Below are 15,163 nucleotides of genomic sequence, written 5' to 3'. Positions count from 1 at the left end.
TCAGAATTCTAAATCAAATTGATTCCGAGGGGAATCTAACTTGTTTGGACCTTGACCGACATCACAATCAGTCCACGATGTAATTTTGTAACATTAGTTATTCTATTCATTTTATGCCTTTTACTGACATTAATTATACAAAATTATTCTCAGTCGTTGCACCAATCCCAATCAAGAACTCTTTCAAGCTCAACTCAAGTTTAGAATGTCCAACTCAAACTCATTTGAATTGGTAAACAATATCACTGAACAGATAAGTAATATTGTTAGAGAAATAACTCACCACCGAGTCTTCAATCTCAAACCGAATTGTCAAAACTGCTAATCCAACTCAAGTTCGGCTTGTTTGAGCAGAGCATGGATTCAAGCTTGAATTAACTAGGCTCGAGTCCACTCCTAATGTTAAGGCTTATAATTAGGCCCATATTTACTTTCTTTGTAGATTCAAGATTTTCTTCTTTCATCATCTTCCCAGACGGTTTCTGGGCTTCAAAAACTGGCATGTTATGCTTCACTTGACTTCTTAAGAATATCAATACCTGACTTATTGTCATGGGGACTCAATAGCTTCTTCTCAAGACTTTCAAATTTGGTTGTGGCTAAGGGTGCTGTGCCCACAATCTTTGCTGAACTTGGTCCATCGATTGTCAGTGTAGCTGCCTCATCCCTTGATGCATACCAGTTATGACCGCACCCAATACACTCCAACTGGAACCCAGACTTAAAGGTTAATGCCCAATAATAACATATAGACTATATATTTTCAAGACTGGTATAAAAATGTAAACTCATGCCAATTGAAGACATGCAGGTTGGTTTAGTTTGATATGTCTGCTTTTGATACAATTATGAAACATAAGCTTCTGATTATGAACAGATTCAGGAAACACAAGTTCAGTTGCTCAATCTCGAAGTTCTCTGCAAAAACTAAAAATTTGAAAAAGTGTTTTGAGCATTCAATTATAAACAGAATCAAGAACCATAGGTTCAACCTCTACGAAAATCAAAGCCTAGAATTAGATTTAAAATGTCTGATCTTAATCATGCATACGCATGAGTTCAACAGATCCCAGCTCAATGGAAATCTCGGACATACAGTAAACATGGAAATTAGTTTTATGAGCTCAGAAGATAAAATGCATGAACCTGATAGCGGTCTCCACGTCCTGCTTGGATAATGTCCCTCACACCCACTTTAAGCTCATTGCACCTTGTACACCGAGCATCTGTCATCTGTTTCGCAAGCAATAATACAAGTGAGGACATAACAAAAACGCAACAAAGAAGCTCATTCAAATATTAAGATTTGAAACATTGAGGTAAAATTTAGCGACCTGCATTCCATCCATTTCATTAGGCTCCTTCAGTGCTCTCTCCTCTGCGGTTAGACCATCCTATAAGAATAAGATAGTTAAGATATCTCACAATTCACACCAAAATGAATCCCACAAACATTTACAAATGAATGCAACATGGAAGATGACAGATTATCTAAAATAAGTTCATAAAAGATCAAGATAAGTTAGTTCACAAGTAGCCGAATAAGCAACCAATGATCTATAGTTTTGCAATTATAGTGTTTTAGCAAACAGCAAATGCCACAGAGCCAATGCAGTGACCAAGTGTTAGCTCCTAAGAATATAAATTTTTGAAATAAAATGCATTACATCGTGTTGAACCAAAGTTCAAATTAAATTAAGCAAAAACTCAAGCATATTCAAGGAATTTGACAACCAGCATAGTAATGGCAATAGCATTAACCTAGTTCCAACAGTGTGCATGGATAGCAGAAAACCAATTTAAAGGAATCTCTGCATAGACAATACATAGCTCGAAATTCTAATGGATGCATAAGCATTGCTTGGCCATTAATAGATTGAGCACGTTTATGCCTTACAAACAGTGAAAGTTTCTTTCCTAATATGTAGCCCTTTCAATATGAGAACTTTACAATGAAAAAAATGTAGTCAATACAGGACAATAACAGCATGTATTTCATCTATTTTAATTGTTTCACCAATTACATGTGCTAATGTGCAAGCAGAAGAAGAGGCATCAATGCGAAATTGCAAAAGAGATGTTACTTTTCCATAACGGCACCAGGATGATTCCTCAGCCTTACGAAACCAAATAACACCCCTAATACAATGCAAACAAAAAACTATCAAATAGTCTCTCTCCACTGCACTAACAAGTACTCAATTAAAATAGTAGCACAATCAAGATCTTCATTATCAGCCAACCAAATCAAGATAATGACTTAGTGGCCAAGGGTCCTTTTAGAACCGTTTCATGTCTAATATATTACCTTTAACTCACTAGGTGACATGTTGATCATTTTTGAATGTTCCAACTCCCCATTTAGTAGACGCCAGGCTAGGACAGCTGTAGCCTGCCAACAGTATAACAAATTTGCAAAAAGAAAGGGGAAAAAAACAATTTCATTAATAAATTTGACATAAAAATGGTGCCATTCACAGCAAACAGTATCTAAATGCAACATTTACAATCATTGGAAACAATCTGCATCTCTCATAATCATAATTAGATAAAGACTGTAGTGCAATTCTATCATTTCTTCTTTTGACATATTCGACATGAAAATGTTATGAGATTGGCGGGTGCATCACTCATTGCCTTATAATCATAAAAAGGAAAAATAAAAAAGAAACAGTTCACACATTCATGTAAGATTTCAAGAGTGCATAGATGGGCATATATTAAATGGTTTATACTCATCCATGCACGCAAGTGTGCATGTACTTGTTTGTACACAAGCTAAAAGACAACTTTCTAACCTTGAGATTGAACACTAATTGTCGCATTTTTTGGTTATACTTCTGAAAATCTGAGTAAAGAGCATCATGTGAAGCCTTCTCAAGAGCAGTCACTGCTGCTACAGCAGAATCTGGCCAGATAAAGGACTTATTGTTCTGTAAAAAACCAAAATAAATAACATCTCAATCAGTGTCTTTTTGATCCTCCAATTCTGATTCACAATGACTTACACATAAATCAGACAAAGAAAAAGATATTCCTATAAGAAATGAGAAAATTGTGTACAAGCAATCATACAGATACTTTCTGACTCTTTTCCTGGGAACCATTAGCAGTTCCCAGTCGCTTATCATCTCTTTCATTGTCAAGCCCATCAACACCACCTTCTACTTTGTCATCCCCATTCACACTATCATGACCATCGCACATGTATTGGATTCCTTGAAGTAGCCTCTCCAACCATTTGTCACGATGTGTTTCTCCAGTTAATGCCTTAAACTTTGTTAAAATGGCATAATACTCAGAGGCATTGCTTGTACAGCTTCCAGGTGTTTCAGCTTTATGATGTTGATCTGACCTGGCTGTTACTTCCTCCTCCCTTGTAACATCAAGAGGTGATATGTTCTTTTTCTGCAGGAATCTCTTAGTCTTTGACTGATCTTCTTGTTGGACCTGATTCTGAACAACAGTCTCTTCGGGCTCAACATCTGGAAGCTCTCCCAAACGTGCTCGAGTTTTTTGAACAAGAAGATCAATCTCATGTTGCTTAGTATCCTCATAGTCCTTATCAGTTAGTCTCCAAAGTTTCTTTTCCACCGTGTCATACACCTTCTGCACAATAAAACCAGGATGCTGTTTACGATTGGGAACCTGCTTATTTATGTGGACAAAATGCACCACACATTTGTGCATCACGGATTCAGCTGGAATTTCATCACGATGAAAACTGTAAAACAGCTCTCGTGTATCACAGGATTGCCAATTTCCACCACCTTTTCTATCAGCCTCTTCAGGGCGATAAAACCATTGTCCAGTAACTGTCATGCTGCCAGCTTTGATATTCTGAGAAATGTCCTATAAGAAGAACAACAATTTCACTATCCATGTAAGCTATGACAAAACCACATTCACATACAAACAGGAAAAGAGAACTGAATTAATACAACACTAGTTCAACAGAACAAAAGTCGACCAAAAAAATTGGTTTGGGGCAATGTCGACCAAGCTAATATCAATAGCAAAAACAATTCTATTCTTGTAACTAATTTATTTCATTGATTAACATAAGACATAAATATTCCCGTTAAGTAAAACAACAGAACTTTCTAATACCAGCAAGAAGTTGCATATGCTCACACTGAGTAGTTGAGTCTACCACCACCACCAAAACGAAACATAAAAGATAGCTTCACAAGACATTTACCTTGAGGATTGCCACATAAGGCTTCTGCTTCTTATCTTCAGGAACTAAAAGCACAGGATCCTCCTGCAAAAAAAGCAGAAGAGAAATAACAACCCTAAATCTCCGAATTACACTGCTATTTAACTAAAGTATATAGATATTTGATAATTATTTGTCAATTTCACTAAGAAAACACAAAACAAAACCCTAAAATTATCCAATACAAGCCAAACACTCCTGAATTGACCATAAAAACTATATATTCAGTTAAAAAGAATACTCACAAGTTCGTATCTATTTCCGTCAAACTCAAACGCTTCGTAATGGTTCCGCCGACCTCTTCCTTTACCAGTAACTCGGACGGGCTCACCAACCGGCTTGGCATCTTCCTGCGGGTGCTCCTCCTCCTCCTCATCCTCTTCTTCTTCCTCTTTAGCGTTTTTGTTTCGGTTCTTCTCAGCTCCTTTCTCCATATCATTTCCTTTCCTCTCCCTCTTCGACTCTCTTATTACCCTATCATCTTCTTCTTCTTCCTCTTGAAGCTTTATTCTCTTCCTTTTATTTTGCTTCGTGTCTTCTGACCTGCGTATTCGCGTGGTTACAACTGGAACGTTGTCGTCTTCGTCGCTAGTCGAGACCTGAGCGAACCGACGGTTCCCTTTGCCCATTTTCCCTTGCCTCTCGTTTCTACACATTCTGAAACGTCATCTGAGCCCGCCAAGTTACGCTTTATAGTAAGTCCCAGGCTTTGTCAAAATGGTCTCTTTCTTTAAGTAAACTACCCTTTTGCCATTGCTTTTTTTTTTTTTTTTTTTTTGGGTTAATAAATCAGTTGCAAAACCTTTCAGTCTCTAAACATTTTATACCGCAGAACAGAGGAGACAAAAAACGCCCGCAAACGCCTTCTTGAAGCCTCAGATAAAGGAGACAGATTCACATAACCTTCCTCGAAGAGTCTAGCGCCATATCACCTTCTATTTCATTATTCAATCACTGCCGTTCGCTCTTTCATTAACAGTCTTTCCTTTCTTCTCAGGTTCTTCATTCCTTCTTTGTATATATATTTAGATTTTCTGTTTCTATATATGTATGTTTGGTCGTGTTAATTGGCTTCTGAACAATAATTTACAACTCTGGAGTCTTTTGTTTAGGGCTGCAGATATAAATATTTCCTGTTTTGATTTCATTTCGTGTTATTGAAATTTGACTTTCTGGGGTTGACTTTTTCAGATTTTGTTTTTGTAGTTGTTAGAAAAAATATATATATTAATTTGAGGATTTAGATTGTTGGGGTCAATTGGGTTGCGCTTAGTTTGGCTTCTTGATGATATTGTTGGAATCTTTATTGTCAGAAGGTTGGTTTGTTCTTTACCCTTTTGTGGTTACAGGAGGACAAATTTAGGACTTGATTCAGCTTTCTCACTAAAGACGGGTCTTTCAGTATCTTGTTGGTCATATGTTGATTGGATGTGTTAATTGAAGTGGATCTTGAGAAAATTTGAAATGTGGTAGTGAATCATCTGTTGGGCAGTTTTACACGTGTTTAGGCAAAATTTGGGTTGATATTATGTTCGGTTGGGCAGGAATTTGAAGCGATTTGTGGCATTAGGGGTATTTCTTATAGTGGAACTCCGATTGTTTGGTGGAGTTTTTGTTGCTTGGTAAATATGGTGGTAGATTCCATTTCAGCACTATCTTTTCTAGGGCATTGGCCGATGTGCCCACGAATACCTCTCAAGGATGTCTCTGGCAAAAGGAAACTTTCTGATAACTTCCGGTTCTCTGTTACAGAATTTATTGGTGGAAGGGTTGTTAGTTTCCCGATATTAAAAGCTGATAGGTCCATTAGTTTGCCAATTAGTGCTCTTGCAGTGGAGCTGGCAAAAGAGACTTATTCATTTAGAGAGGAAGATAGAATACGTTGTGATTGGAACTACCGTGTAGACACTGGTGTTGACTGGAAATCAGGTTTGTGGCCACCAGAGAATAAAGCAGATAACCCTTCACTGCATAATCCCTTGCTTCGACATGAAAGAATGGGTTGTGGTTGGTTAGGTGCTATATTTGAGTGGGAAGGAGTTATAATTGAAGATAATCCTGATATTGAGAAGCAGGCTTGGCTCACTCTTGCCCAAGAAGAAGGAAAATCTCCTCCTCCAGCTTTCATTCTTAGAAGAGTTGAAGGGATGAAGAATGAACAGGCCACATCAGAAGTTCTGTGCTGGTCAAGAGACCCAACAGAATTGAGGAGAATGGCTTTGCGGTGGGAAGAAATTTACCAGGCTCTGCAAGGTGGGATAAATAGATTACGAAATGGGTCTAAAGAGTTTGTGAATGTATTGATGAATTACAAGATTCCGATGGCTTTGGTTTCAACTTGTCCAAGAAAAATCCTGGAGACTGCAATTGTAACCGAAGGGATTGAAGAGTACTTCACTGCAATTATAGCAGCAGAGGATGTTCATAGAGGAAAGCCTGATCCAGAGATGTTTGTGTATGCAGCTCAACTTCTAAAGTTTATACCTGAGCGGTGTATTGTATTTGGGAACTCTAATCAGACAGTGGAGGCTGCTCATGACGCACGTATGAAGTGTGTGGCTGTTGCTAGCAAGCATCCAGTGTATGAGCTTGGAGCTGCTGACTTGGTGGTTAGGCAATTAGATGAGCTTTCAGTGGTTGATCTGAAGAACCTTGGCGATATTGAATCACCTGAATCTGAATCGTTAGAGCCAGAGTTGGAGTTGGAGGAGGAAGAAGATTACCCTTCCTCTTCAACTGCAGTTGATGATATTTTCTGGTAAATCCCTTATAAATTGTACAGATTACTTTCTGCTTCATCCAATTCTTGAAGATAATAATCCTACAGTGCCCTTGTTGTGTATATCTGAAAAGCAGGGGAAAAAGGGAGAAAAAAATAGTAAAAGAAAATGGTAATCCACATTGGGTTGCCTTTATGGTATCATGTATGTAATATACAAACATTGTATATGTTTGTCCAGTTCAATCACTATGTGATGCATCTTTTTCTATTCAACTTTCTGAAATGGTATATTCTGTCTGTGTTGGAATTGGATAGGCTACTTGCATGTCTAGATATAACATAGTATTCTTCTTGAGCTTTCCTAATGTGGCAGCCTTCCCCTTTCGTTCTTGATCGAGAGGTTATGCTAAACCTCTGGTTTGCCAAATTTGTGGTTGGCTATCGACTTTGTATGTAGAGGTGGATTCAAGTTGTGAATAAGGGTCAGTTCAAACTTTGACTTGAATGATTTGTAATATCCAGTTCAAGCTAATGAACAATGTTGTGGGAGAGTTGGCGGTGTGGTAAACAGTGTCATTAGAGGACAAATGAGTTGAACAGGATTTGAGCTTAAGTCGGTTTGGCTCGAATTCACCTGTACTCAAAGTGTAGTGTACTTTTAGGGGTTGAGTTGGTTGTGCTCTAAACGAACCCTTTGGAATCGACGGATAAAGTATAATTTGTATGCACATATTCCTCTTGCTGAGGTGAGGTTGAAGAAAAAACAAACCATTGCATCACTTTCTTTTGCTCTTGAAATTGGAGGGCAATGTCTCAAACTTTTAACCCTTTCATGATCCATTGGATTGGTTAATTTATAAAAACAAATTCAATTTTTAACTTAAATTTAGTTTATTCAATCTAAACTCTAAATCCAAATATCTCTGATTGAATCTATTCCTAATTTTCCGTAAACAATAACAAACAAATAGTTAATCTTCATCTTTCATAAAATACGTAATATTTTTTATAAGTAATATTATGTGTATCTATATTTGATACATAAATTAGTACATATTTATGTGTATCATTATATGATTGGTTGTTACTTTATTTTTAATTCAAAATTGTTCAATTACATATAACATACATAAGTATATATTTAAAATAGATATGCATAATTTTATTATATTATATAATCCATAAAGAGATATTAATTAAAATAGACAAAAAAATCTTTTGTCTAAACATTTTTAGACCAATTTTTGATGCATTTATTTTTTTAAGCAAATTACATATGATTTGCCAATTTTACCCCAATTGTGAAAATCTAAGTAAACTTAAGTCGAAGACAGCAAATCGGGAACACATTGTTGACGACTCCATTCTTGTAGTGTGAACATCTAACAAACACATTACACTTCATAAATGACATCTAAGGTAAGTTTGATCGTTTCCTTACCTTTTTAATAGTCGATCGAAATGTTAGTTTATTTTTGTTATCTATGCAATGAACCCCGATTTTGTGTAATATTATTAAGGTCAATAATAGTGATTAGATAAAAATGGGGTTGGTTGTAGTGTTTTTTGCGACAATTAAGGATTTTAGGGTTTAGCATAATTTGACCAATTTAGTGTTTGTTTGGTTAGTATATTTTGGGTAAAATATCATATTTGGTATTGTGATAATTAAAGTTGGATTTGAATCACGTTCGAACTCAGTTTGAACAAGCCCAAAACGAGTCATACATAAACGAGCTTAAGCTTGAGTTTTATACACTTGAAAAAACAAACTTGAGCTCAAGCTTGAGCTTTGAGCCAAATGGCTCAGTTCAGCTCGCAAGCCAAGGCAGCTCACCCATGGTTGAAGTGTTTCCATTATAAATCGTAGTTCAAAAATAAGTTGAAACCCTAGATAAATCAGATTGTTGAATTGATTACTTTAGACTAGAGGCATGGCGGAGGACTTAGCATCAATCTTCGGAACATAGAAGGATAAAGTTAGCTGCCCCTTTTATTTCAAGATTGGAGCATGTTGTCACTAGAGATGACAATTTGGACTCGATTTTAGGGGTCCCGACCCTAACGAGGAGGGGATTCCCCGATAAAAATGGGAAAAGGGGTGGGGATGGGGATGGGGATGAAAAAATCCCCGTAGTCGGGGACGGGGATACATATTTCCCCGCCCCGCCCCGCCCCTCCCCTCCCCTCCCCTCCCCTCCCCGCCCCGCCCTGCCCCGCCCCTCCCCTCCTCGGCCCGGCTCGGCCCGACCCATCCCCTCGCCTCCCCACCCCACCCCTTAAATCTAATATATTAATATAATAATTTCTAAACTATTAAGTTCTAGAAATTTTTACATTATGATTTATTAAAACTATAACTTTAATTTTACTAATTTTTGAATTATCAATTATTAACTTTTACTAATTTTTGAACTATTAATCTAATATATTAAAAAGACCCCAGAATCTCATTATCATAAAATGCAAATGCACCAAATTAATTTTATTTCAACTTCAAAACTTAGTTAGTCAATCCACCAAGTTTTACACAAAAAAAAAAAATTATAAACTTGATAAAATCAATTGAAGTGAATGAAAAGTGTTAAATTTAATGTTATTATAAAATTACCCTAAATCACATACATGAAGAGTTACTAATGAAGAAATTGATTATTGCATATTGTTAGATTTTATGAAAACTTTGTATTTGAACTAAAATAATAATAAATATTTTGTAGCTCTTGTAACAAGTGATATTTTGGGAGAATGTGATTTATTTTATTTATTGAAATACATAAAGGAATTAAAATTTATATTTACGGGTATTGAGAGGGGATTTTTCCCCGCGGGGACGGGGCGGGGATGGGGAGGGGATTTTTCTCCATGGGGACGGGGCGGAGATGAGGAGGGGATTTTTCCCCGTAGGGACGGGGAGGGGATGGAGAGGAGATTTTCCTTCTCGGGGAGGAGACAGGGATTATTTTTTATCCCAGTAACAGGGATGGGGCGGGGACGGGGATTGATATCCCCTCCCCGCCCCTCCCCATTGCCATCCCTAGTTGTCACGGTGATTGGTGCTCCTAACTTCACACTAAACCCAGTGACAGATTTTCAAGAAGCCACATGTCGGCAGTATGAGGAAAATGTATGCAATCGAGGTGGCTATTGTAACTTCATGCATTTGAAAAAGATTAGCAAGTCGGTTTCTACTTATTTTTCCCTTTTTTTTTTTTAGATTTGACATATATATTCCCTCTGCTTGGTGATATGGTTGTATTTAAATGCTTTTTTTGAATCAATTTAGGGACTTGAGAAGGCAATTGTTTGGGAGAAATAGGAGAAGACGCAACCACAGTCGAAGTAAGAGTCGTAGTCCACATAATGTAATATTCCTAAATTAATAAAAGGGCATTTTGGCCATTTAGTTTAATATTGGAATAAATATATATATGTATATATATACAAGCCACTTGTTTAGGTAAATGATTATATATGGGAAACGAAGATTCGATTTCCCACCAATTGTGCGCAGGCGTAACGCACTCTTCCTGTCATTTATGTTTGACTGAGCAATGCCTGCTAGACATAACTCTCCTGGAAGACGTTTTGGAGGGATAATGGTATAAAAAAAAAAGAGACCATTTTTTGAATGTCTCTCTGTTGGGTTTTCTTGTTTGTTTCCTTTGCACAAAGAAAAGAATTCTCATCTTCGCTACATATTTGTTACATTGCTAGCAACCTTTTCTTACATAGCCAAAGAGAAAGAAGAATCTTCCGTTCGCCGGTTAGAGAAAGAGGTCATCGAGGAGACTACTGCCACGCGAAGACGGTCGTGATCGCTAGAGGAGAGGTAGGCTTTTGAACCACCCTTCCCTACTGCATCTATGTTCTGTGAAAGCAGTTGATATTTGTTCTGTCGGTATATATACATATATATGAGTGTTTCCAAATGTTTAGTTATTATGATTTTATATGTATATATATATATATATATATATATATATATATATATATATATATATATATATATATGAGAAGATTGAGTGTACGAATACATACGTGAATTCGAAATTAATTAAGCGGTGATGATAGGGTGCAATATAATTGTTGAAGTAATCGTTGTATGAATTAGGGATGGCAACGGGGAGGGGATCTCAATCCCCACCCCCGTCCCCATCCCCGTAGGAGATGAAAATGATTTCCCGTCCCCTCCCCGCAAAGAAAAATCCCCTCTTCATCCCCTCCCCGTCCCCGTAGGGGATGAAAATGATTTCCCGTCCCCTCCCCGCAAAGAAAAATCCTCTCTCCATCCCCTCCCTGTCCTTGCGGGGAAAAATCCTCTTCCCGTACCCGCAAAAAAAATATATTATTTTTATCTTGTAAATATAATATAAATATATTAAATAACAAAATTAAGCAAAATTAAAATTAATCTACTATTTCAAATATCATAAATATAATATATTAATTTCTTTAATATGCACAACAAAAATATAAATAAATTTGAAAAACATAAATAATTTAAAACTATAAAAATATATTAGTATTTTAAATAAATATATTAATATAAATAGACGGGGATAGGGGCGGGGAGGGGAAGGGTCAAGGCAGGGAGGGGACACATGTATCCCCATCCCCGGCCCGTCCTCGATTGTAGAGATTTTTTTCGTCCCATTTCCCGTTTCTATTGAAGAATCTTCTCTCCGTTAGGGTCAGGACCCCTAAAGTAAGACCCAAATTGTCATCCTTAGTATGAATTGATGAAGTGTGATTCGGTGGTTAGACATGCAAAGAAAGAAAAAAACTATGAATGGTTTTCAAAAAAAAAAACATAGGCTGTCTATATCTCGTATTGCGATAATTTTCTATGATTATGATTGTTGTATGTATGTGTATGATTACGCTGTATAGGTTTTTTTTTATTTGCATGAGGATTGAAAATGAGGATTTTAGGATAGACACTTAAAAAAAAAAAAAAAAGAGAGAGAAGAGAAGGAAGGATTCTGCAAACATGGTTATCTTTCCAAATCGAAACTTTTTTTTAGAGTTTATCGTCAGAATTGATGCACCATCTAGAAATGGATCTTGTATGTCAAATGTATGGTATACATACCTGGTAAAGGCAAAAACTTTCGTCGTTTGGCATAAAGGCAGAATCACTGTCACTGTTTACAAATGAAATATTACAGCATGCATTGGATTTTTCAGCTGCAGTGGCATGTGTGTATCTACACGTGTTATGTTGTGCATGTATAAAATTCCAATAACACTCCACATGTCTGGTTTGTCATGAAATTGTGGAAAAATTTTGAGTGGCTAAGTGTGCTAGATTTTTTTGTAAGTATTAAACGTATGACTTATCTCTTTGGATGAATCATCATTATGAGCTGGATTGCATGATTAAGATCGGCATGTGCTAAGATTTGGATTTTTGAATTTATAAAGTAATAATATGTTACGTGCGCTTCATCATGTAGAGTTTGGCTTGTTGCATTTATTAAGTAAACAACATGGCTTAATATGTGTGTTTTTTTAATGGTTGAATGAATGAGTTGAAATTCAATGCTTTGGATGATGCTTTCGTGGGTTGATCCTTGAAATTTAGTGTATAAAATTTCATAGATTAAGATAGCTATAAACAGAGGTATAACCAATTGATGAGACATCTCGATTCCGTAAAAGAGAAAACAGAATTAATTTGATATGTGATGTTAACGTCAACGACACCTGAGACAGGTATTCTAATTTGGTGAAAACGGATATATAATGTATCTAAAATGGATGCCTTCCAATATGATGATGTAAGAGGTACCTGAGACGGATGTCCAGTCGGATATGTCAGGGACGGGTGTGACGGTGAGACTCCGTCGAAAATATCTATATGAAATATCAAATTTATTAAAAGGTCTATTGAGTTTTACAATTTATATATTTATTTTGGATGTTACAGGTAGGAAAAACAACGGGACAGACAGGGAGACAAGTGGATCAGCACGTTGAACTGCACTTTGGTTACAATTATTTTATTTCTTTCAGAATAATTTACTCTATAAAATCCATACATTCTGGAACTAACAGTTTGTCTATAATCATTGAACTTTACATTGAGATATTTCGTCACATTTTATTTTATTTTTTTATTCTAATAAGTATTATGTGATGATTTCTCATAACCATCAAATTATTATTTAAAAATAAAATAAAATTAATAACCACTAAAGGGTTCGTTTCCGGAATGAAATGTTACACATAAACATCGCGGTTATGAAGAGCACTCACATGGAGATCATGGTTCAAGTAGACGTGATGATGAAAGAGATCATCGCTACCATGATAGGGGCATGAGGCCTAGAAGCCGAAGTCTTGAACGTAAAGGGGATGAAGCAGAACCCTAGGAGGAATAGTAGCCTATTAGAGAAAGTAGTGTTGAAAGAAGGGCTAAGATTGAGCAATGGAACAGGGAAAAGGAGGAGACAGAATCTGGTCATAAGATTGATAATAGTAACAATGACAATGACAAGAACAATAATCGCTTTGCACATGATGATGATCAATATGGTGATCCCAAGCAGCAGTGACAAAGTTCTAGATTATTAGATGGGTTATTATAATTTAATTTAGTTTCAGATTATAAAAAAAGACAAAGAAGTATATGGGTTTTGAATAGGTTTGTTTAAGCTCACCAAACTCAGCTCATGATTAAGCTCATTGAATGTACTCGAATAGAGCTCATAAACAGCTCGGCAAGTGAGCAAACCAAGTTTGAATATTGGATTGTTTGGCTTGTCGAGTTCGAATTTAATTCGACTCAAATCTAAGTGATGATTTATTTGGCAATATTTAGTTGCATTTTGATCAAATTTTACTTGACTGTGTTATCGTTGACAAAGAAGAAAGTCGTACACAAGGCGCACATATTCACACAAAGCACAAGCACAGGCGCACATGCACTTGCATGCGCACTGGCATGTGCCACAACAAAAGTATTTAGAGTAGGCCAAAAACTTATTCCCACCCAAATTTTAGTCCACTTTCCACACTCATTTATAGGGTTTCAAAAATTCAAATAGCCACCTATCATCTACCTTCAATTAAATTTTTTGTTAGTTGAAATGGTAAAATAGTTATTTTATCATTAATATTAAAATAAATAAAATTACATTTTATTTCCCCCTTTTAAGTTTAAAAAACTAAAATTCTCTCACTCAAAGTTAGAAAACTTGTATTTCCCCCTTTAAGGTTTTATTTTTTTATTTGGGCTTTCAAGCAACCAATCGATTATGCCTGTTGGCCTATCTTTTGTGCATCTCCCTCCTCGACCCAAAATCTAATTGAAATAACCGAACGACGTCGCATATATTTGTGCGATGTCACACAAATTTATGCATTGTCCGACCATTTGTGCATTAGTCAGACAATGTACAGATGATGACACACATGTTTGTGCGTCGTTTTGATTGGATTTTGGATAGTTTACATATCAAAAAATCACCAGGGAGGGAAATGCACAAAAGACTGGTTGACAATCAAAACCGATTGATCTTTGGAAAGCTCTAATGAAAAAATAAAACCCTAACAAGGGGAAAAATGTAACTTTTCAAACTTTTGACTGAGAAAAAATTGTTAATTTTTTAAACTTACAATTAACAGAAAATTTTAACTAAAATTAAATGATGGGTGAGTACTTAAGTTTTTAAAACCCATAGGTGAGTGTTTGGGTGTGGACTAAAACTTGAGTGGGAATTAGTGTTTTGGCCATTCGGAATGATAATGCCTTTTGAACTTGCATCTTCATGCCTTTAGCTCGCCTCAGTCTATCCAAAATTTAATCTAAAAAGTGTGTATTTAACTAGGATTTAATTATATTATAATATAATATAATTAAATAAATTAATATAATAATCAAAATTAATAATTATGCATTTAACAATATAAAAGATTTTGTATATATTTTTAATAAATGTAATATTAGTCGTATAAAAAACTCGGTGCAATATTCTTCAAAAATGTTATACAGCAAGTGCACAAAGTTATAATATAATTGAATAAATTAATATAATAATGAAATAAGTAATATGTTTGCAAATGTGAAAGAAATGCACGTGTAAAGGCATTTATATTTAGGGAGCGTTTGATTGAATAATGTTTTATTATCAAAATAGAAATATTACCTTGAAGATAAATTACTTAGAAGATTACTGGGTATAAATGATTACTATGTTTGATAAAATTTGGTATGT

The 15,163-nt window shown here is 35.8% G+C and overlaps 2 protein-coding genes and 1 pseudogene across 3 annotated transcripts; 2 read left to right on the top strand and 1 right to left on the bottom strand.

The window, feature by feature from the left end:
• Positions 1–80: 80 nt before the first annotated feature.
• On the bottom strand, positions 81–4,911 carry LOC123204405 (annotated as a pseudogene).
• Positions 4,912–5,027: 116 nt separating this feature from the next.
• On the top strand, positions 5,028–7,214 carry LOC123204406 (5-amino-6-(5-phospho-D-ribitylamino)uracil phosphatase, chloroplastic-like). 2 transcript variants are annotated; one of them, XM_044621033.1, is made up of 2 exons: positions 5,028–5,216; positions 5,764–7,214. In XM_044621033.1, exon 2 carries the CDS (start codon positions 5,848–5,850, stop codon positions 6,979–6,981), a length of 1,134 nt encoding a protein of 377 aa, XP_044476968.1. In that variant the 5' UTR covers positions 5,028–5,216; positions 5,764–5,847; the 3' UTR covers positions 6,982–7,214. The 2 variants fall into 2 exon arrangements, with proteins under 2 accessions (XP_044476968.1, XP_044476966.1); XM_044621031.1 differs by having other exon boundaries at positions 5,569–7,214.
• A 91-nt stretch (positions 7,215–7,305) lies between these two features.
• Positions 7,306–13,501, top strand: LOC123204744 (splicing factor U2af small subunit A-like). Its single transcript, XM_044621546.1, is given in 4 exon segments — positions 7,306–7,390; positions 9,983–10,121; positions 10,228–10,301; positions 13,173–13,501. Coding segments are annotated over 4 exon segments (627 nt in total).
• Positions 13,502–15,163: the final 1,662 nt, after the last annotated feature.

Source organism: Mangifera indica, chromosome 20 (genome assembly GCF_011075055.1).
Source record: "Mangifera indica cultivar Alphonso chromosome 20, CATAS_Mindica_2.1, whole genome shotgun sequence".
NCBI lineage: Eukaryota > Viridiplantae > Streptophyta > Magnoliopsida > Sapindales > Anacardiaceae > Mangifera > Mangifera indica.
This window is presented reverse-complemented; position numbering and strand designations above follow the sequence as displayed.

Coding starts and splice junctions, on each gene's coding strand:
- LOC123204406 (XM_044621033.1), top strand. CDS start 5,848: ATGGTGGTAGATTCCATTTCAGCACTATCTTTTCTAGGGCATTGGCCG.